Source organism: Hypanus sabinus, chromosome 1 (genome assembly GCF_030144855.1).
Source record: "Hypanus sabinus isolate sHypSab1 chromosome 1, sHypSab1.hap1, whole genome shotgun sequence".
Lineage (NCBI taxonomy): Eukaryota > Metazoa > Chordata > Chondrichthyes > Myliobatiformes > Dasyatidae > Hypanus > Hypanus sabinus.
Genome location: NC_082706.1, coordinates 108,397,572 through 108,421,179, shown reverse-complemented (window position 1 = coordinate 108,421,179; position 23,608 = coordinate 108,397,572). Strand labels below are relative to the sequence as shown.

The 23,608-nt window shown below is 40.2% G+C and overlaps 1 protein-coding gene across 2 annotated transcripts in view; it reads right to left on the bottom strand.

Annotated features, from left to right (window-relative positions):
* Positions 1–23,608, bottom strand: part of ccdc12 (coiled-coil domain containing 12) — an 87,642-nt gene that overhangs the window by 24,170 nt on the left and 39,864 nt on the right. For both annotated transcript variants that reach the window (XM_059974113.1, XM_059974120.1), the window contains exon 2: positions 11,285–11,358. In XM_059974113.1, the coding sequence (XP_059830096.1) occupies positions 11,285–11,358 (74 nt within the window). The remainder of the gene's footprint in view (positions 1–11,284; positions 11,359–23,608) is intronic.

The following is a 23,608-nucleotide window of genomic DNA, read 5'->3' as shown; positions in this document are numbered from 1 at the left end:
AATGTTGTGGGGCAGTTGCACAAGGTGCTGGCGGGGCCACACATAGACTGTGTACACCTTTGGTCATCTTGCTACAGGAAGCTGAAAAGAGTGGAATGATTCACAAGAACATTACCAGGACCTTTGGGCCCAAGTTATAGGGGAGGGTACAAGCTGATGAAGACTTCATTCCTTGGAACACAGGAGATTAAGGGTCGACCTTGGAGGTGTTTAAAATCATGACAGATATAGATGGGGAAATGAACAGCTCTTCCTCCTCCCCCACCCACCCTCCACTCCCAGTAAAGGATCAACTGAAGGCATAGAATTAAGGTAAAAGACGGAAGAATTAAAAGGAAACAGCCAATCAACAATTCCGGAGCATGAGAATATGTAGCTCACTTGAGTGCTTAAAGGCATTGATTCACAGTGGTTTGGTATTTGAAGAGTGGCCAATCAATGATTTGGATTGATTAGCAAGAACAAATTAAAAGAAGGTAGGGACAAGCTGAGCAGCAATTGTTGGAGTAAGGAATGTTAGGGTGATTATTTGAAGCTTTAGCTCGTCAAGGCTTCAGCGAGGACAGCCTTGAGGGAGCAAAGACAACAAAGCTGCAGGTATACACTTTTCCCCTACCATACCAAGACAAACCCAATTGTCTAACTTAGCAATATTGTGTCAGCCAAAGTGGCTCCTCATCTTTAGCCAAAGCACTCTTACTGACAGGATAAACTGCTATTGCAGAAAACTGTAAAAATAAAAATACCTCATATCCAAGCAGTGGAAATCTTAAGCAGGGCATTATATCTATATCAGTGAGCTGGATGATAATATGGTTAACTGGATCAGCAAATTTGTGGATAACACAAAGATTCAGGAAGTAGTGGACAGCGAGGAAGATTATTAGAGCTTGCAGCAGGATTGGAACCAGCAGAAAAATTTACTGAAAAATGACAGATGGAACTTAATGTGGATAAGTGTGAGGTTTTGCTCTTTGGTAGGATCAAGCTGTCAGGATATGATTGAGGTAGGTGTAAAATTATTTAAAGGAAACTGTGACAGAGGTCTGGAGAGCTCTGGGTCAAATGTGGGCAAATAAGGTTAGCTTAAATAGGCATCTGGTTGACATGGGCACGTTGGACTGAAGGACCCATTTCTGCAGTGTACCACTCTATGGCTCTGGTTCAGAGGGCATTGACAAATGTACCCAAACAAAAACTGGCAAATGAAATGGTGGTGGTGAAGAAATGTATACAAGAGGTCATAAGAGACAGAAGCACTAAGAATTATAGTTCAGGTGGCTAGTGAGAATGGCCAGAAAGTCTGAAATAAAATGCACAATGTGCTAGTCAAGTAGTTTTCAATTGTTTATTTCAGATATGGTTTATTTTCATCCATATCAATAGTATCAGAAGGGATACAAATTGGAGATGAAGTCAAATTATGAGGGAATGAAAAATGACTATGGAAGGTACTATTCAGAGTCATTGACTAAATTTTACATATTTTTAACAATTCCAATTCAATGTTGTATTTTTTTTTCCTGGAACTTGTGGGAACAGAGAAAGGGAAAAAGAAGTTTGTGATACTGAATGCAAGCTGTATTAGCTTACTAAACAGAGCCACACATTGCATTACAAAACTGGGGAATATTAAGACATTACAATGAGATGTGACGGAACATTTTAGTTTACTTCTTTGGTTGCAAAGTGATTTATGATTCAGATGTGGTGAAAAATGCTCCATTAAATGAAAATATTTTCCTATAAAAGTAAGTGGATGTCAGCCAAAAACTACAGAGAAAAGAAACGATGGGCAGAAGAGTTAGGGTAGGGCAAGGCAAGGCACATTAGTCAGACTTCTTTTGTTTTAATTTCCTTCTCTTTTCATTCAATTATGACAAATCACAAATATGTTGCAAGAATACACCAAGAGCCATTTAATTAGATTTCTATGATTATAAAGGCCAAGCATGAGAATTTTAATTTTGCCCTTGGATGACTAACTAACAAGGAAGTCACTAAATGTTAACATATCAGGAACATCTTCTAAGCTTCCAATTGACTGAAGCAGCCTGGGAACAAAAGCAGCATCAACTTGTCTTAGCTCATTGAGAAATCTGTTCATTTCTAAACAAGATTTTTTTAAATATGCCCCACCCTTCCTTCCAAACTAAATAATAGAGACAGAACAGGTTATTATTATAGGTCTTGTCATTGATGGATAACTACCTTTGCACCTGCCTTTTCACTGACATACAGCAAGTCTGATAGGCCTGTACAGTGAAGAGGAATGCTGAGTGATCTGGGCTGACAGACTTTCCAAATGGACGTTATGCTGAATTCCAGCCAATCATACACTGTTCCATCAGGAAATATTCTTCGTATAACAGTCAGCATTCTTCTTTCAAAGAATACCACCCAAATACAGATTAAAAGCTCACCACAGATGCTTGAATGATTATCAGTAACATATTTAATATATTAAGCACATTTTGGAGAATTCATCAGCATGCAAAATTCTAAAAAGTCTTGTTTCATTGCGTTGGTTTGTCTGCCTTTATTATTTTGTTTTTATTTCAATTTTCAAACACACTAGGCTCCTTCCTTTCCTAGTATAACCCACTTTAAAATTAGATGTGGTTACGTAGTGATTTTTAAAATTTGTCTTTAATGCACTTTCCTACACATCAAGTGACTATTGTACTGTAGACATCTTAAGCTGCTATGAATTCATTCTGATTCCACAACTCCTTTCTGAAGAACGGTTATTTACCCAAAGCATCAGCGTATCTTTTTCAGCCATTTGACCTGCTAGGCATTCCAGCACTGTTTTGTTCTGATTCCAGCATTTAGCCAAAAGCAATTTTAAGTGTATAGTTTCTACCTGGAAGAAATTTTTTACCTACATGAAATATCTTTACCCATTAAGAAACATAATCAAATGACCAGGAACACTTTGGACTTGATCATATCCTGACACTTTTCACAAGTTAAGGGAAAGGATAGAATGAATAATTCTGAAGTTACTAGCTTCAGGATTTTATCTCTCGCCTACTAATGCTCAATGGTTACGGGATGTTACGTCATGCTTAAATTTAGAGAAGATCCGATGTTCAGTTTTTGAATCTAGCCAAGACTTTTATACATTGTGGGGACCATTTTTGAGTTATTTTCAATTTTTTGATTTGTTGTAAAAGTACAGATGGCGGCTAATAATATATTTTATTATATGATAAGGGTTTTATTCCCCCTTTTTTCTTGCTTTTCTTAACAGCTCTGACTTTGGTAATGGGGTTAGATCTTTTTCTGTATAACAAAATTATTATATTTCAGTATTATGATTTAATATAATTTTTATGTATACAGGGTTTTGTGATTGTAACTGTATTTTTAATACAATGTATTTGGTACTATTTTAATTTTTTCTTTTGACTTATAATATATATCTTCTTGTACTCTGTATTCCTCTATGCAGAAACAAATAAAAATATTGAAACGGAAGAGAGGATTTTATCTTGTGCCAGAATAAGGCCCTGATTGTTGGTAATTTATGTTTTCACAATTAAAATAATCCTTAGTACCTTAAGATAAAATTCTCTACTCCATGCAACGAAGTTCTAAGGATAAGATGATCTCAGTTCAGAGGTTCCCAACCTGGGGTCCATGGCCCCTTGCTTAATGGTAATGGAATAAAAAAGGTTGGGAACCCCTAATCCAGGGGTCAGCAACCCGCGGCTCCGGAGCCGCATGCGACTCTTTCATCTCTGTGCTGCGGCTCCCCGTGGTTTGTTAGTTTTTGAAATGTAATTCGAAATTTGAAGATTATGGTGATCTTGTACAATCTGAAAACTTGGAGACCCCATTTCCTGGCACATCCGAACCGGTTCACAATTAGCCACCATTCCGGCTAAGAGAGATAGCCTACGGGGGTTTGTGAGTACGTGTCTTTTGGAGCATCCGCGCCCACCGGGACGGGTTGAGGGAGGCTTTAAAGCAAGGCTGTTTAGTTCGAATAAAGTTACCTTTGACTGCAGTCTTTATTTTAGCGCTGCGTGTAGCACACCGCTACAACGTGTTTTTTATCGCTATTAATATACGTCACCACTGCCAATGCCTGACACCCGCCAGTGCGCGCTTTCTTTTAATTCTTCGATCCAAGGTAGGCTAACTATGGAGTAACCTTCAACCCAACGTCTTTTTTTCGGAGTTCAAAATGTTTTTGTTGCATGCAGAAATGTAATTTCGTTTTCTCTGCAGGAGTTCATCAATTTCATAAATGCAACACATTATAGTTTGTTTATACATAGCATAAAGGCAAAAAAAAACCTGTTGTATGCAGTGTTATTTCATTTTAAATGTCAAACGGGTTTTGTGGCTCCCAGTGTTTTCTTTTCTGTGGGAAATGGGTCCATATTGGCTCTTTCAGTGGTAAATGTTGCCGACCCCTGCCCTAATCTAAATGAACAGCACTGATTTGGACACTTTTCTACAAAAGAAACACCCACAAAATAGGGAGCAGCTGAGATTAATCTAATAAGCAAATAGTTTTGATGAGGTAAGTGATCTTTACATCTGACTAAATTATTGAAAAATATCAGATTGTTTGCAGGCAGCCTCGACTGTAGCGAAAAACTGAAGTGAAAATAAATACATAGGAAAAGTGTGGCTGAAGATAATTTAATTTCACCAGATCTTCCCAAATTACTCCATACGTGGAACATCATGCAGTCACGATGCACAGGACTGAAGAATGAGGAAATCACAGGACTGAAATTCTATTCCCACGATCCAAGGTTGATTAACAAAACACATCACTTGTTTCGCATTGACAATTAGAAAGATTCCAATATGCAGTACAACAGATCATAGCTTGACAATTGCTTCAGTTTTGTTAAAAAAAACTTAAATTAGTGATTTAACCAAACTAAAGAGACTTTGCTAAATCTAGTACAATACAAGACCACAAAACCATGGAATTCTCCTTTTTAAACCCCATCACTGCTCGCCAGTCCCCTGATTCCATCCAATAATCAGGGTGTTAATCTCAGTGCCATTCAGTTTGCGATGAAAAAGACTATAAGACATAGGAACAGAATTAAGCCATTTGGCCCGTCAAGTCTGCTCCGCCATTCAATCATGGCTGGTCCATTATTCTCCCCATAACCTTTGATGCTGTGGACAAACAAGAACTTATCAATCTCTGCCTGAAATACACCAAATGACCTGGCCTCCACAGCTGCCTGCGGAAACAAATTCACCACCCTTTGGCTGAAGAAATTTCTCTGCACCTCTTTCAGTTCAATGCCTCTCTATCCTGAGGCTCTGCTTTCTTAACCTAGACTTCCCCACCATGGGAAATATCCTTTCCATATCTACTCAATCTAGGCTTTCAACATTCAAAAAGGTTTCAATGAGAACCTCCCCCCATCCTTCAAAATTCCAGTAAGTATAGACCCAGAGCAATCAAACATTCCTCATATGATAACTCCTTCATTCCCAAATTCATCCTTGTGAACCTCCTCTGAACCCTCTCCAATTCCAGCACATTTTTTCTTAGATAAGTCAAAAGCTGTTCACAATACTCAAGGTGAGGCCTCATCAGTGCCTTATAAAGACTCGGCATTACACTGCTGCTCTTGTATTCTAAACCTCTTGAAATGAATGCTAACATTGCATTTGCCTTCCTCACTCCAAATGCAAGTTAAACCTTAAGATGTTTTGCACAAGGACTCAGATCTTTGGATTTTCTCCCCGTTTACTGAAGAGTCTGCACATTAATTTCTTCTACAAAAGTGCATGATCATGCATTTTCCAACATTGTATTTCACTTGCCACTTTCTTCGCCATTCTCCTACTCTAAGTCCCTCTGCAGTCTACCTGTTTTGTCACCACTACTTCCCCTCCACCAATCTTCATATCAGCTGCAAATCTGGCAACAAAGCCATTGATTCCATTGTCTAAATCGGGGGTCGGCAACCCGCGGCTCCGGAGCCACTTGTGGCTCTTTCACCTCTGTGCTGCGGCTCCCTGTGGCTTTGGGAAATAATTGGTCAGTATTTAATTAAAATGTATTTTATGTTAGTTTGTTAGCTTTTGAAATGTAATTCTAAATTTGAAGATTATGGTGATCTTGTACAATCTAAATAAGACTTTGTGGTGACACATTTCCTGGCACATCCGAACCGGCTCACAATTAGCCAGCATTCAGGCTAAGGGAGATACCCTACGGGGGTTTGTGAGTACGCGTCTTTTGCAGCATCCGCGCCTATGGGGGCTGGGTTGAGGGAGGCTTAAAAGCAAGGCTGTTTAGTTCGAATAAAGTTATTCGACTGCAGTTTACTGACTGCGTGAGCACACAGCTACAACGTGTTTTTGTCGCTATTAATATACGTCACCACTGCCAATACCTGACACCCGTCAGTGCGCGATTTCTTTAATTTTTCGATCCAAGGTAGGCCAACTATGGAGAATTCTAAAAAAAGAAAAGTGACTGAAGAAAACAGAACGTTTAATGATACGTGGACAGATTCATTTGCTTTCACTGTTGACGAGACTGGCTTACCGGTATGCTTAATATGCAATGAGAAACTAGCAAACAACAAAAAGTCAAATGTCGCAAGGCATTTCCAGAATAAACACGCAGCCTTTGCTCAAAAATATCCGGATGGAGATGAGAGAAAAAAAGCCGTTTCAGAACTGATGCGGAAGGTTGATCTGAGCAAAAATCATTTCCAGAAATGGATGAAGTCTGGAAAATCAACGACATACGCTAGTTATATTGCCGCTCAGGAAATAGTCAGGCATGGGAAGCAGTTTACAGATGGTGAATATATAAAAGAATCTTTCATTAAGTTTTCAGAACATCTATTCACGGACTTTAAAAACAAGAGTGAAATTGTGCAGAAAATCAGGGATATGCCCCTCTCTGCAAAAACTGTCACAGACAGAACCATAAAAATGGCAGAAGACATCACAAGACAGCAAATTAAAGACATCAATTCAGCTGTGGCCTACTCGATTGCCTGTGACGAGTCTAAAGACAAAGGTGATATTGAACAAATAGCGCTGTTCTGCCGGTATGTAAACTCTGCCGGGCCACAGGAAGAACTGATTGAGTTGATACCTCTAAAAGACCAAACACGGGGGGAGGACATCTGTGAGGCTGTCTTGAATTGTTTAAGAGCCAAAGGAATAAAGACCACCCATCTGGTGTCAGTAGTTACTGATGGGGCACCGAATATGACGGGAACGCACAAGGGATTTGTGGCTTTACTGCAGAAGTCGCTGGACAGAAAGCTGCTGACTTTTCACTGCATCTTGCACCAAGAGGCACTGTGCGCTCAAACATTTCCTCTGGAATGCACAGAAGTAATGGATGTTGTCATTCAGATTGTCAATAAAATAATGGCAAAAAGTTTAAATCACCGTCAATTCCGTTTGTTACTGGACGAGCTGGAAAGCGCATATTCTGATCTCCTGCTGCACAACAAAGTCCGGTGGCTGTCCGAAGGGGAGGTGCTGAAACGCTTTGTCGCGTGTCTGGAAGAAGTGAAAACTTTCCTGGGCAGCAAAGGGCTCACCTTTCCTGAGCTGGAACAGCCAGAGTGGCTGGAAAAGCTACACTTCATGGCAGACATGACAGCGCACCTGAACACGCTGAACACAGCTCTTCAGGGGAAAGGACGCACAGCCCTGCACATGTTGGAGGATGTTTTGGCATTCGAGCGCAAGTTGACAGTGCTTGCCAGAGATTTACAGAAAGGCACTTTGTCTCACTTCCCCAATTTGAGAGAGTTCAAACAAGGTCACGACATGATAATTTCGGAGTATTTACATTCTGCAATCATCGCAATGCAAACATCGTTTGGGAAACGCTTCTGTGAGTTCAGAGGAAAAAAACACATTATCCTTCCCGGTCACTCCCTTAAGCATCGATCCTTCCCTACTGAATACGACTGCATTGGCAGGTGTGAGTAAACCTGACCTTGAGATGGAACTGGCCGACATAGCCGACAAAGACATATGGGTGTCCAAGTTTAGACGCTTGACAGCAGACCTTGAAGATGTTGCCCGTCAGAAGGCCGTTCTTGCTCAGAATCACGTTCTTGCTCAGAATCACAAATGGAGTGATATTGAAAACCTCCCAAAACCGGACAAACTTGTGTTCGAAACATGGAATGCTATGCCCGACATTTATGTAAACATGAAAAAGTATGCGCTTGGAGTCCTGTCGATCTTTGGATCCACATATGTATGTGAGCAGGTGTTCTCCAACATGAACTTTATTAAAAAACATAGCGCACGCCTCACAGATGACAGCTTGCGATCCTGTGTAAAGATGAAGGTGACGTCATACAGCCCTGATGTGCAGACGCTGTGCGCTGAGGTCCAGGAGCAGAAATCCCATTAACCAAGTATGATAAATATTTTAATTGCCTATTATTTTACGTATATTCATATTTTTTCATTGTTCAGTGAAATAGTCCTTTTATTTTTCAGGCTGACAGCTGGCTGATGTTATTTTTGGTTTGCTGCTGGCGGAAAATTTAAGTTTGGCGTTTTTCATAAATACAAGAAGGACTCAAATAGACATTGAGTATTTTACTTAAAAGTAACCTTCAACCCAACGTCTTTTTTTCGGAGTTCAAAATGTTTTTGTTGCATGCAGAAATGTAATTTCGTTTTCTCTGCAGGAGTTCATCAATTTCATAAATGCAACACATTATAATTTGTTTATACATAGCATAAAGGCAAAACAAAAACCCCGTTGTATGCAGTGTTATTTCATTTTAAATGTCAAACGGGTTTTGCGGCTCCCAGTGTTTTCTTTTCTGTGGGAAACGGGTCCAAGTGGCTCTTTCAGTGGTAAAGGTTGCTGACCCCTGGTCTAAATCATTTATAAACAGCATAAAAAGCAGTTCCAACACTGACCTCTGCAGTCGCCGACAGCCAACTACAAATGGATCCTTTTATTCCCATTCGCTGCCTCCTACCAATCAGCCAATGTGTTAACCATGCCAGTAACTCTGTGTAATACCATAGGCTGTTACCTTGGTAAGCAGCCATGTATGTGGCACCTTGTCCAAGGCGTTCTGAAAATCCAAATATACAACATCTACTGCATCCCTTTTATCTACCCTACTTGCAATCTCGTCAAAGAATTCCAACAGGTTTGTCAAGCAAGTTTTTCGCTTAAGGAAACCATGTTGACTTGGTCCTATCTTGTCTTGTGCAACCAAGTACTCTATAACCTCATCCTTAACAATGAACTCCATCATCTCCCCAACTACTGAGGTCAGGCCAACTGGTCTACAATTTCCTTTCTGCTGCCTATCTCCTTTCTTAAAGAGTGGAGTGACATTTGCAATTTTCCATTCCCCTGGCATCAAGCCAGAGTCCAATGTTTTTTTTTTGAAGATCGTTTCTAATGCCTCCTCAATCTCCAACACAACTTCTTTCAGAACCCTAGGGTGCAGTTCATCTGGTCTGGGTGACGAATGTACCCTTAGGTCTTTCAGCTTTTTGAGCACCTTTTCCCTTATAATAGTAACTGCACTCACTTATCTTCCCTCACATCCTTCAACATCTATCACACTGCTAGTGTCTTACACAGTGAAGACTGATGCAAAATATTCATTTAGTTCATCTGCCATCTCCTTGTCCCCAGTTATTATTTCCATGGCCTCATTTTCTAGTGGTCCTAACAGTTGCACTATTTTGCCATTTGAGTATTTCTTCATCTTTGAAATGCATTTATACTGCATCTTCCTCGTTTTCCCCACATAATCTCAAGCTATTGCTGCTCTGCTGTCATCCCTCCTAGTATCTCTTTCCAATTTGCTTTGGCCAACTCCTCTCTCATACCACTGTAATTTCCTTCACTCCACCGAAATACATCAGACTTTACTTTCTCCTATCAAATTTCAAGTTGAACTCAATCATATTAAGATCACTGTCTTCTAAGGGTTCCTTTACCTTAAGCTCCCTAATCACCTCCAGTTCATTACATAATACCCAATCCAGTATAGCTGATCCACTTGTCAGCTCAACAACAAACTGCTCTAAAAAGCCATCTTATAGGCATTCAACAAATTCACTCTTGAGATCCATTATCAACCTGATTTTCCCCAATCTACCTGCATGATAAAATCTCCCATGATTGTCATAACATTCCCCTTTTGAAACACCTTTTCTAATTCCCAATGAAATCTGTAGTCCACATCCCATGTATTTTTTTGAAGCCTGTATATAGCTGTCATCAGGGTACTTTTATCCTTGCAGTTTCTTAACTCAACCCACAAGGATTCAATACCTTCTATGTCACATCTTTCTAATGATTTGATGTCATTCTTTACCAGCAGAGCCATGCCACCCCTCAGCCTACCTTCCTAACCCTCTGAAACAATGTGTAACCTTGGACATTCAGCTCCCAACTACAACCATCCTTCAGCCACGATTCAGTGATGGCCACAACATTATACCCAACAATCTGTAAAAGTGCAACAAGAGCATCCACCTTATTTCTTATAGTCCACGCACTGGGATAATACAGAATACTGTATCTACTACCCTTTTTGATTCTGCATCCTTAATGAACTGATACTCACTTTGCTGGCTGCAATTTTGTCCTATAATAGTGAAAGTATTCCACACATGATCCTCTCCTACGCAGTTGATTGTAAAAGGACAGTGGACAATACATCAGAAAAAGTTAAACCATATGAACAAGTGGTCAAAATCAGGTATAACTTCACTGGCATTTGGTGTGAAGCAGTACATTACAATACATAATAATAAAAACTAAGTACATACATCTTTAAAAGTTAAGTTAAATAAGTAGTGCAAAGAGAAAACAAAGTAGTAAGGTAGTGTTATTAGGATCAATGTCCATTCAGAAATAGGATGGCAAAGGGCAGGAAGCTATTGCTGAATCATTAAGTGTGTGTCTTTCAGGCTCCTGTACTGCCTCCCTGATGGTAGCAACGAGAAGAGTGGCATGCCCTGGGTGATGGGGGTCTTTAATGATGGATGCTACATTTTTGAGGCATCGCGCCTTGAAGATGTCCTGGATGCTGTGGAGGCTCATGCCCATGATGGAGCTGACTGAGTTCACAACTTTCTGTGCAACAACCCCCCCCCCCCCCATACTAGATGGTGATGTAGCCAATTAGAAAGCTCTCCACAGTACAATCTCTTCATCTATTGTTTCAACTCAAATTTACACTGGAGCTACAACATGAGCTGCTGTGAAAAGGACAAAAGAGTTTAAAAATAACCTTGAGACGATTGTTATTCCTCTCACCTATGTTTTACTTCTTCATCATTGTCCTCTTTGAACTGCTTATTTGCTGGCTCTTTTTCATCTTTGTCTCTGTTCTGTGAATTACAAATATAAAAGTTAAATTGCTTTGTGACAGCTCTATTACTGATACCTCCCACCAGATCAGTTATTTATCCACTTACATGTTTGTTTTTGTTACAAGGTTAGTTCAAGACCTACACTTACAGTCTTAGCATAGGATTGGCCCATAGGATTTCTAGTCAAAGGAAGACCCAAGATGTTAAAAGAGGCAGAGCAATGGCAATCCTTTGAATATCAAAGGAAGGCTGACTTATGTGGTACAACAGTTTAGCACCTGTCAGCCAATGCTTGAATACTGTCTTGGTCCCACTGTGCATGAACAAGGATCACTTCATTTGCTAAGAACCTGTAAATGGAAATGAGCATTGTGAAATCAACAAACATCCAGACTTCTGACACGTGAGGAGGGGAGGTCATTCATGAAGCTGTGAAATGTTAAGATAACACACACAAAATGCTGGTGGAACACAGCAGGCCAGGCAGCATCTATAGGGAGAAACACTGTCGACGTTTCGGGCTGAGACCCTTCGTCAGGACAAACGTTAAGATGGTTGAATTCATAAAACAGACCTAAGAGCTCCTGTAGTGATATGCTGGGGCTTTAGGATGATTGACCTCCAATGGTCAGGAACATCTTCCTGCAGGCGAAGTATGATTCTAAGAACTGAAGCACACTGACTTCAGTTTTACGAGCATTCCTTGACGCTACTAAATGCTAGCAGCAGACACCCACCTTCTCTCATATTTGACATCACAGTCTCAGTGAAAAGCTGTGATGAGGCCTCAGGGACGAGCTTAGGGCCAAGTAGATGGCATCCACCCTTTCAGCAGTAGGTGAATTGCAGTGGGACAAGGCTGCATGGGAGATAGGAACTGATATTTCCTGTGAACAGCTTCTCGAAGATCATTGTGATAATGGATGGTAATCCACCAAACAACAATAATTAAGACATGTTATCTTATTTTTCTTTGGTACTGGGATGATAATGGTCTTCTTAAGGCAAGTGGAAACCTCTGAATAAAATAGTGAGAGGTTACAGACGTCTGCAATTACCCCTACCAGCAGATTTACACAGGAACTAAGAACACATACGAGGACTTCATTTGGGACAGATGTTTTCTGCAGGTTCACACTCTGCAATACTGATTGGACATCTAAAACAGTGACTGTGAGTAAAGGTACACTGGAGATTATCCGGACAGGTGGTGATATTCCATCCCTCTTCTATTCAAAACACACAGTAAGGAGTGGATCTCACAGTTCATACGTGGTTTCTGTTTTGGGAACACTTTCGTACATAATACACTACATACACAATTTATGATTTAAGTCTGTGCCAAACTTAATTATCTTGATCATCCACTGAGCCTTTGAACTTGAACCAGTCTACCAACTTAAACTACTTGTATAAAACCTCCTGCACTTCCTCAGACAAGCACTATCTGACTTTATACCTGATCCTCACACTTTAGCTTGGATTTGTACCCAGGGAGAAGCACAGACTGATGGTCTGACTTACCCAAGTGTAGTTGAGGATGGATCAGTAGGTGTTTTTGATGGCTGTGTAGCAATAATCAAGGTTTCCTGAGCCAGTGGTGGAAAGAATCAAATTGTCATCTATGTGAAAAAGAAACCGCTGGAGTGACTCAGCAGGTCCAAGAGTGTCTACGCAGTCAACATTTCCAGTGGAGATCGCATAGCTGCAGTTGTAATTTGGAAAACAAGCAATGATACTGACAGAAAGAAAATTTCTGCCTCCAACAGTTAAAAAAACCCATTTATTTCATCCAGGACGAAGGACGTTGTATCACAAATTATCTTCTTTATCACATCTACTTTTGAAGGTAGAAATTATAAAGATGACCACTTGAGTTACATTCATCCTAAACATTAGAACTTTTGGAGGCAGAAATTACCTTTTGTCAGTAACACTGCTTTTTGCCCTCTTTGTAATATTAATACACTTCAGCAGTGAATACAGGTAGCAGACTCCAGTCAGTAAAATCCTAGGCAATGTTCCAAAAGCTTCTTGAATAGCTACCATCCATAACCATTTCCATTATATGCTCCTGATTTAACTTTATGATGTTGATCAACATTTTCTCTACCAGTCAAAGCTCTAATTCTAATTCTTTTGCACCAAGTTAAAACTAGTGTGCTCCAAATCTCACTTTCAGAGGCTTAATGCCTGGTTTGTTTTTTCACCCTAGCACAGTATTGAAAAGTTAATGAGGCTGTTTTTAAAGACAACAAATTGGCCTTCTCAGACTGAGGGCATACATCCTTGAAGTAAATATCATAACTGATAAACTTTCGGTGGTGTTCCAATGTGGTTTTGTCAAACTCGTGTGCCCCAACTTTGAGATCTCCGTCATAATTTTGATCACCATTTACATACCAGCAGCAGACTATAATCAAGAACCTGAGGTAGTGCATTTTACCATCTCCAAACAAGAAAGAGTCCAACCCAACACATTTCAAATCAGGGACTTCAACCTGGCTTGTTTAAAGAAATTTCTGTCTAGATAACTATCAGCATATAACCTGTAGCCGGAAGTCGCAACACACTACACCATACTAAGATAAAAGAATGCCTACTGTTTCATGCTGAGACCACATTTCCATATATTATTGGAGTATAAAAGTTGCAACTTCTATTTGCTAGAGAATGAAATATTAAGAATGTAGAAGACAATGGTGTGTTAATGAGAGGTAGCTAAGAGATGTAGATTAGAACATGATTAAGTCAATGGGTAGAAACAATAGTGGCGGATGTATGTGTGATACGCAACTATAGACCGATTGCATATGCTAATGCAACTAAACCAGGAGATTGCTATAAAACTTGCTATGTCCAAGGATCGGTGGGCAATCAGCGACTAGCTCACCGACTGTCTCAGCTTTGATTTGCAAATTAAAGTTTAACCCTTCTTGAAGAATCTTCTGCGTCTCCTGGTCATTTGTGGGGCACGAGAAACCATGACAAAATCTGATCACATGACTGTCATTCTACTTACATACTACTTACATCTTTGGCAGAGGCCAAAGATCAAAGAGTTGGTCATGGCAGGCAGAGGATTCCTTCAATTTGGTGGACTGGGCCATGCTCTATGGATCAAGTTTATTGATGACACTGCTGTCTTAGGCGGCAAAGGTGGTGACAAATCAGCATATAGGAGAGAGAATGAAAATCCAGCTGAGTGGTGCCATAACCATAATTCCTTACTCAATGTCAGCAAGACCAAGGAGCTGATTATTGACCTCAGGAGGAAACCAGAGACCCATAAGCCAGTCCTCGGAGGATCAGAATTGGAGAGGGTCAGCAACTATAAACTTCTTAGTGTTATTATTTTGCATGACTTGTCCTGGGCCCAGCACAGAAGTGCAATTATGAAGAAAGTATGGCAGTGCCTCTACTTCTTTGGAGATTTGGGGAGATTCAGCATGACATCTAAAAAATTTACAAACTTCTATATGTGTGCAGTGGAAAGTATATTGACTGGCTGCATTACGGCCTAGCATGGAAACATCAATGCCTTTGAGAGGAAAATCCTACAAAAGCTAATGGTGCGGCCCAGTCCATTATGTGTAATAAAGCCTTCTCTACCATTGAGCACATCTACACAAAGATTGTTGCAGGAAAGCAGCATTCATCATCAGGCACCCCACTACCCAGGATAAGTGCACCTCTCACTTCTGCCATCAAGATGGTAGTACAGGAGCTTCAGGAATCACACCACTAGATTCAGGAATACTTATCCCCATTAGTTTAAGAGCCTGATGGTTGAGGGTGATAACTTCTTTGCCCCATCTTTGATATGTTTCCACAGCCAATGGACTCACTTTTAAGGACTCTGTATCTCATGTTCTTGATATTTACTGCTTATTTATTATTTTTTCTTTCTTTTGCATTTGCACAGTTTATTGTCTTAAACACTGGTTAAAACCCAGCTGGTGCAGTCTTCAATTGATTCTATTTTGGATTTATTGTGCATCCCCACAAGAAAATGAATCTCAGGATTGTATGTGGTATTATATATGTACTTAGATAATAACTTACTTTGAACTGGATATTTGTTTTTATCTTAATGCCAAATGTAAGACTTCAGTTAAATGGATAGAAGCACAGTTACTGCAGCTCAAAATACTTCATTAACTGAAATCCTTCAGGATATCTACAGATATAAAGGAGTTCCAAAATTTTTCTTGTTTGATACTTTTTGATTACTTTGGAGCAACTTCAATTTTATGTTGTTTGAAGCAGTCTTTTCACATGGCCTGCTCCACCAAGAAGTTAAATTAAAATTTCTTGTCCATCAGTTCATTTCCCAGCCTCTCCAATGCACATCATGTTAACTACAATTCAGTAAGTGACAGCTTCTTTGCACCTCATCTGAAGAGCAAATATGAGTGAAGAACTAGATACTGTTTATCAATGAGTGGGCTGCTTTCTTCAAATATACACATCAATATAATATGTTAGATAAACAGAACAGCAAAAAAAAGTGAGGGCTTTCTGTTGGTTCAATGTGCTGTTGATCTGGTTAAGATGAGTCAGCTCAAAATGTGTCAGGCATCATACTGAGGACAAGTTTTACAAGGTGAATTTACTTGTTATAACTTGCAGAATTATTTAGCTTCCTCTAAAATCATAATATGCCCTTCAGCTTTTCTAACCCTACCTCGACTTTGGCAGGAAAAATCCAATTTATATGATCACTGCTGCTCAGCAAGTTCTTACTTACTTGACTCCGTGTCTTTAGGCTCCTGTTCCCTATACTCTGGCACATGGTCTCCAACCCTAATTTAAGTGCAGCCTCACACACACCCCAGATCTCACTACTACTGACTCCTATCCTTTCACTTCCTTTCTAGTTTTTGCTATTCTTTGCTTCTAAATTATAACCTTCAAGTTTAAGTTTGACTTCCAGTGCAGTGTGTCTCTCCTGTTTTTATGAACAAGTAGCTGGTACTTCAAGTCTAAGTAGGAAAATGCTCACAAAATAGAAATTGACTTCAAGAACATAAAGCCTGAAAATTAAAGTATACGTCACAATGTTCATTCCCACTCAAAAGTCAACCTTTTTGCAGGTTAACTGTTTAAAAAAAATTATCTGATCGTCATCTTTCCAGTAAGGTGGCAAAGTGCTCAGATGCAGCGACCTCAATGGTGTTATTGTCTTTTTTTAAAACTTCAGGTACTATAGGTCTAACCCACTAGAGAGTTGCTTTTGGCAAAGGAGCTGGACTTAGTGCAATCTATGTTACTGCCTGCTATAGAGGCGTATCATAATCAACGCACGAAGCCAGTATGTAGTCTAACAGTGTGATTGTCGTAGTTGTTTTTCTTGTGATCACAAGACCCTGCTGGGCATTGATAATGCAGAATGTTGTAAGTCCAGTTTACTGGTTTCTTGGTGGGACTGACGACAGGGGAGCTGCTTGACTTTGGTTGTAGCATGGGCCAGGCTTCATGCCACAGTGTTGCCTATTGCAACCACCCCGTAGAAGTGAACCCAGAGGCAGAGCTGCATCCATGCTCTTGTCGGTACTGCCATCCAGCGCTTGTCTGTTGGAAGACAAGCTGGATTGTGTTTGTCTACAGACTGATGCAGTTTATTCTTGCCAACAACATCCATGGACTCAGGGATTTGGACGATATTATATTTTTTGTATGACTGTGATCTTGTATGTGCCTTGTGACTGTTAGTACTGTGTTTTGAACTTTGGCCCTGGGGAAACACCATTCCCTTTGGCTATATTCATCGGTATTCATGCATGGTTGAATGACAATTAAGCTTAAAGTGAAAAGTAGGGAACAAACCTAAGATTTGAGAAGCGGTTACACAGTTGATGACTGATGGTAGGCTTTGGCCACTGAATCATCTACATGTTCCTTCTTTATATGTTGTCAGGAACATTCAAGAGATGCCATAACAGAAGCTTGTAATATTTACTGCAGAACTCTGTCCGCATTTCACTCGCTTGCCCATAGACACTTAAAAGCTACCCAACCTTCCAAAGGCTTATGCTCCAGCACTCCTACCTTCATGAATACACCGACAGATTAAATTATTGACACCCACATGAAATATATTTACAGCCTTAGCAGATTATAACCACTCTCCAACCTACTTCCATCCCCAAAGAAATATAGGTGTGTCACAGACATTATTCTGAGTGTCTCCATACCTCATCACATTGGAAGTATTAGATGCCTGAAAGAACAGACAATGCAACCATTATCATGTAGTCAACTACTGACATGAGGGTCTGTGGTGAAATAGTCAATCAATACCTACGCTATGAACTGTGAAAAAATTGCCAAATTGTATAATTTTGCAGTGTCCTTCTGTACCTGGAATGCAGCAGGCCAGGCAGCATCTATAACAAACAAAATGCTGGTGGAACGCAGGGTATAGATGCTGCTTGACTTGCTGCGTTCCACCAGCATTTTGTGTGTGCTACAGCTTATTAGCTTGTTTTTGGGCTCATCCCAGGTTACTGTTATGGCCGCTTACAAGTAATGAATTGTAACCTGGTAAATAAAAATGCCCTGAAGCCTATCCAAAGTTCACAGGCTTCCAGAAAGGCTGAAAATTGAATGCACTTCCACCATTTAACATATTTTGTGAGCACTTCACATTTTAAAAACAGCTAAAGCAAAAACAGATCTAAAAGCAATATTAATGTTCTATATTCTGAGGAGTGTTAGAATGTAATTGGTATTCATTATCAAGAAATGTGGGAGTAAAATCCCAACCTACTAGAATGTTAAAATGGACCACTTCAGACCATAAGACATAGGATCAGAATTAGGCCAATCAGAACTGATCTATTATTCCTCTCAACCCTATTTTCCTGCCTTCTCCTTGTAACCTTTGACACTCTACAAATCAAGAACAGCCAATCTTAGCTTTAAATATACTGTACCTAATGACTTGGCCTCCTCAGCTATCGTATGACAATCAATTTGACAGATTCACCACTCTCTGGCTAAAGAAATTCCTCATCGCCATTCTAAAGGGGCATCCTTCTATTCTAAGACTGTGTCCTCTGGTCCTAGAATCCTCCATATTGGAAACATCCACTACATTCAATCTATTTCAATATGTGAAATGTTTTAAAAAGCTTCCTCTCCCCCATTTTTCTAAACTCCAGCAAGTGCAGACCTAGAGCCAAACATTCCTACATTAACCCTTTCATTCCCAGGAATATTTTCATGAACCACCTCTGCATCCACTTCAGTGCCAGTACATTCTTTCTTAGACAAGAATCCCAAAGCTGCAAGTGTGATCCCACCAATATCTTATAAAGCCTCAGTATTGCATGATGCTTTTATATTCTAGTCCTCCTAAAATGAATGTTAACACTGCATTTGCCTTCCTTACTACCAACTTAACCTGCAATTTAACCCTTAGGAGTCACAAGTCCCTTTGCACCTCTGATTTCTGAATTCCCATCCTCTGATATTATCTGCAGTGGAGAAGAACCATTTCTTTGGGAGATCCATCATAAAGAGAGACTATACTATTAATGACAGGATCCTCAACAGTGCTGATGAACAGGAATCTTGGGGTCTAGGTATACAGCTCCCCAAAAGGGCTGCCCGGGTTGAAACATCCAGTGTTTGAGGGATTTTTTTTTCAGCTGAGAAGGGGAAGGTCAGAATCAGAATCCAGTTTTAATATCACCAGCATATGTCATGAAATGTGTCAACTTTATGGCATCAGTACAAGTTTTGGGGAGCTTGTGTGATGGCCTTCATCAACGGTGGGATTGAGTTCAAGAGTCATGAGGTAATGTGTTCAGTTCTGGTCACTTCACTACAGGAAGGATGTGGATACTATAGAGTGCAGAGATTTACAAGGATGTTGCCCAGATTGGGGAGCATGCCTTATGAGAATAGGTTAGTGAACTTGGCCTTTTCTCCTTGGGGCAACAGAGGACGAGAGGTGACCTGATAGAGATGTATAAGATGAGGAGAGGCTTTGATCGTGTGGATAGTCAGAGGTTTCTTCCCAGAGCTGAAATGGCTAATACCAGGGGGCACAGTTTTAAGGTGCTTGTAAGTAGGTACAAGGGTGTTGTCAGATACAAGTTTTTTTTTTAAAACAGTGGCGATGTGGTGGAATGCACTGCCAGCAACAGTGGTTGAGGTCGATACAACAGGTCTTTTAAGGGACTCTTAGATAGGTACATGGAGCTTTGAAAAATAGAGAGCTTTGCAGTAGGGAAATTCTAGCCAGCTTCTAGAGTTGGTTACATGGTCAGCACAACACTGTGGGCCGAAGGGCCTGTAAAGTGCTGTAGATTTCTATGATTCTACATCTCCCTCTCTAGCCTTGCAGCAGCTTTGAGTGTCTTCTGGACATGGACCCCAAGATCTCACTGATCCTCCACGCTGCCAAGAGTCTTACTACTAATATTATATTCAGTCTTCAAATTCAACCTACCAAAATGAACCACTTCACACTTACCTGGGTTGAACTCTATCTGCCACTTCTCAGCCCAGTTTTGCATCCTATCAATGTTCTGCTGTAAGCTCTGACAGCCCTCCACACTATCCACATCACCCCCAACTTTGGTATCATCAGCAAACTTACTAACACACCCTTCCACTTCCTCATCCAGATCATTTATAAAAATCACAAAGGAGGGTCCCAGAACAGATCCCTGCAGAACACCACTGGTGATTGACCTCCATGCAGAATACGAACCATCTACAACCACCCTTTGCCTTCTGTGGGCAAGCCAATTCTGGATCCACAAAGTAAGGTCTCCTTGGATCCCATACCTCATTGCATATACACATACACACACACACACACACACACACACACACACTTATTTAAGTTAAAATAAGTAGTGCAAAAAAAAACACAAATACAAGAATGTGGTGAAGTAGTGTTCATGAGTTTCAGATGGCAAATGGACAGCAGCTGTTCCTGAATTGCTGATTGTGTGCCTTCAGGCTTCTGTACCTCCTTCCTGATGGTAACAGTGAAAAGAGGTGGAGTGCCACCTTCCTAAGGCATCACTCCTTGGAGATGTCTTGGATACTACGGAGGCTAGTACACATGATGGAGCAAGATATTTTCACAGTTGTGGGGAGGGCAGAGGAAGAGGGGACTCTTAGATACTACAGTAGTCTACACTTCTCGCACACATTCAAATTTAATTATGCAAAACTAATTGCACTATATCTGGAAATTTAAAGGCTGCAAAATAACCATAAAGGAATCCCAAATATCCTCTTTAAAAAGTTATTAATTTTTCTGCAAGAAAAAGACTCACTGTTTCCACCTAATCTGGGCTAAATACTACATGTGGATAATGCCTCATCTATCACAAGAAATTCCTTCCTCATGAAGTATCCAAGTTAGTCCTACACTAACTTACAGGCAACCCCTCCAGAACAAAGGTCAAGACAAGAGTTTATAAATGAAACTGGTAAATATCAACTGCTGGTTAAACAGATTTGCAGGGCATAGACTTTCTTATCCCAATTTGTTGCAAAGACAATATACTGCTGTTCAAAATGCCTCATAGTCACATTAACTATCCATCTACTGATACCAATGAGAAATATTTATGAAGCACTATGTGCAGAAGGACACAATTAAACCTTTGATTTCTGCTTGCAAAATATGCTCCTTGAAGAACACCATTAGCTGACAGCCAAAAGGCAGACCCACCAAAAGACCTCAAAAACAAAAATAAAACTCCACATTCCAATCTGAAATTGTGCAGCCACTACAAATTCCAAATTCAATAAACTGAAGAGTGGCTCCAGCAACCCAAATTCTGACAATGGCCACTCAGATCAATCATCACCCACATTAAGAACTCTTATTCCATAAGAGTTTTTGTTTGTGTCATTGGCATCACAGTGCCTCATCTAATGCCAATGAATTATTTGCTGCTTTTGACAACAATCTTTGCCTAGCCGTAAGATCAGAATCGAGTTCTGACATGTGAAATTTGCTGTTTTACAGCAGCAGTAATAGTGCAAGACATAAAAGTTACAAGTTACAAAATAATATAAACTTAAAAGATAAATGTCATAGTGCTCATTGTATCACGGACTGTTCAGAAATCTGATGGTGAGGGAGAAGTAGCTGTTCTTAAAACAGTGAGTCTGGGTCTTCAGGCTTCTGTCCCTCCCCTGATGGTAGGTATGTGAAGAGAGCACGTCCTGGATAGTGAAGATCTTTTAATGGATGCTGCCTTTTTGAAGCATTCCCCCCTTGAAGATGCCCTCGTTGACAAGGAGGGTTGTGTCCATGATGGAATTTGTTGAGTCTACAATTTTCTGCAGCCTTTTGCTATTCTGTGCATTCAAGGCTTCATACCAGGTTGTGATGCAACCTGTCAGAAAGCTCTCTACCTTACACCTGTAGAAATTTACAAGGTGATGTACCAGACCCCTGCTCAAACCCCTAATGAAGGAGAGCTGCTGGCATGTCTCTGTGATTGCATCCGTGTTGGGCCCTGGATAGATCCTCTGAGATGTTGGCACCCAGGAACTTGAAGCTGCTCACCTTCTCCACAACTGACCCCGCAACAAAGAATGGTATGTGTTCACCAGACTTCCTCCTCCTGAAGACTGCAAATCAATTGCTTGCTCTTGCTGATAATGAATGCAAGGTTATTGTTATGGCTCAACCAGCAGATCTATTTCACTCTTTTGGAGGAGAGTTTAAAAGAAGATTGAGGCAAGTTCTTTTTAAACTTTTGTTTTATATACAAAAGGCTGATAGATGTCTGAAACGCACTGCCAGAGGAGGTGATAGAAGCAGATAATGTAGCCATGTTACAGAAAAATTTAGATAGACATGAACAGGCTAGAAACAGAGGGATACCTAGCAATTGTAGGCAGATGGAATTAGTTTAATGATAGTTGGCACAGTCCTAGCAGACAAAGGGCCTGTTCCTGTGTACTTTTCTATATTCCAAGCTCCACATTAGTGTTTCCATACAAAATAAAAGCTTCAAATTGTAGCAACCCTATCACAATACAGCTTTTCACTGAGATCAAATAAACAAGATTGCCATAAAGGCAATTGCTGTGGAATTGTAACCAAGCACAGATCAATCTGAGTTGAATTGCTGTTATATCTATGGCATCTTCTGTCTCAATAGATATCCAAAGCGCTTCACCTAAAATTAATTTGATGTGCAGTGGATGTTATTATGTAGATAAACATATCAACTATTTTGCAGATGGCAAATACCCTCAGTGTTAAAACAAATGGCTGGTTAATTCACTTTTTTTGGCAGTAAGCCAAGTGAAAGAGTCCTGGCCGTGACCCAAACAGATCTCTGGTCTATATCAATGCTTTCCAACATCACAACAGTAACTATACTTCAAAAGGCACTTAATTGGCTGCAAAATACTCCAGGATATCCAAAGGCCATGAAAGGCCCTCTGCAAATAAGTTATTTCCCCCCTTAAATAGTGTGTTGGGAACTTCGACAGTGAAACCACTAAAAAACACAACTGTCACTATTGCCTGATTGAGTCACCCGAGAACTTAAACTGTTTTTCAGCACTTCTGATATACATTATGAATTTCCCTATTCCATAAACCAAGCGAAGCATCTGTTAGGAATCCTTTTTTATTTAACTATATCTGAAAAAAAATCTATGGGAAGGGCCAGTAAAAGCAAGTATTTTAGATTGAAGACAATGATAGGAAGCAACTACATTCCTGGCAACATGCAAATTATACACTGAGGTAAATACTGGAACAATTTAACCTGCAGGAAAAGATTTTTTTTTAATTTCAGAACAAAACAAGGTGGCGTTAAAGGGCCTTCTTCAATGCTAGTGTCATCAGCATAACTTTTTTAAAAAAAAATCACCCAACAACCAAAGTTCAATCTCTGGTACGCATCAAACCATTACCACCGGCCTCAGATCAGTTAAGAAAAATAAAATCACAAATGACCTCAAAGTTTGGGGTTCGTGGATGAAGTGCACAGAGTAGGGCATCCAAAGTTTCAGTTATTTAATGAGACTTCCTACCACTGCCGATGCAGTTAATTGTTACCGCTGACCTGTCCACCTTAGTTGAACACTCCCTAACCAAAATCTTCCATAAAGAGTCCAGATATACAAGAGGGTGGCTATTTGTGGATAGATACAAAGACAAAGGAATTCACATTACAGAAGGGGAATGAGAAGCTTAAATATCAAAGAAATGGAACTGGGGAACACAAAAAGTGCCAATCTTCTCTCCGCCCTTCAGAATTCATCC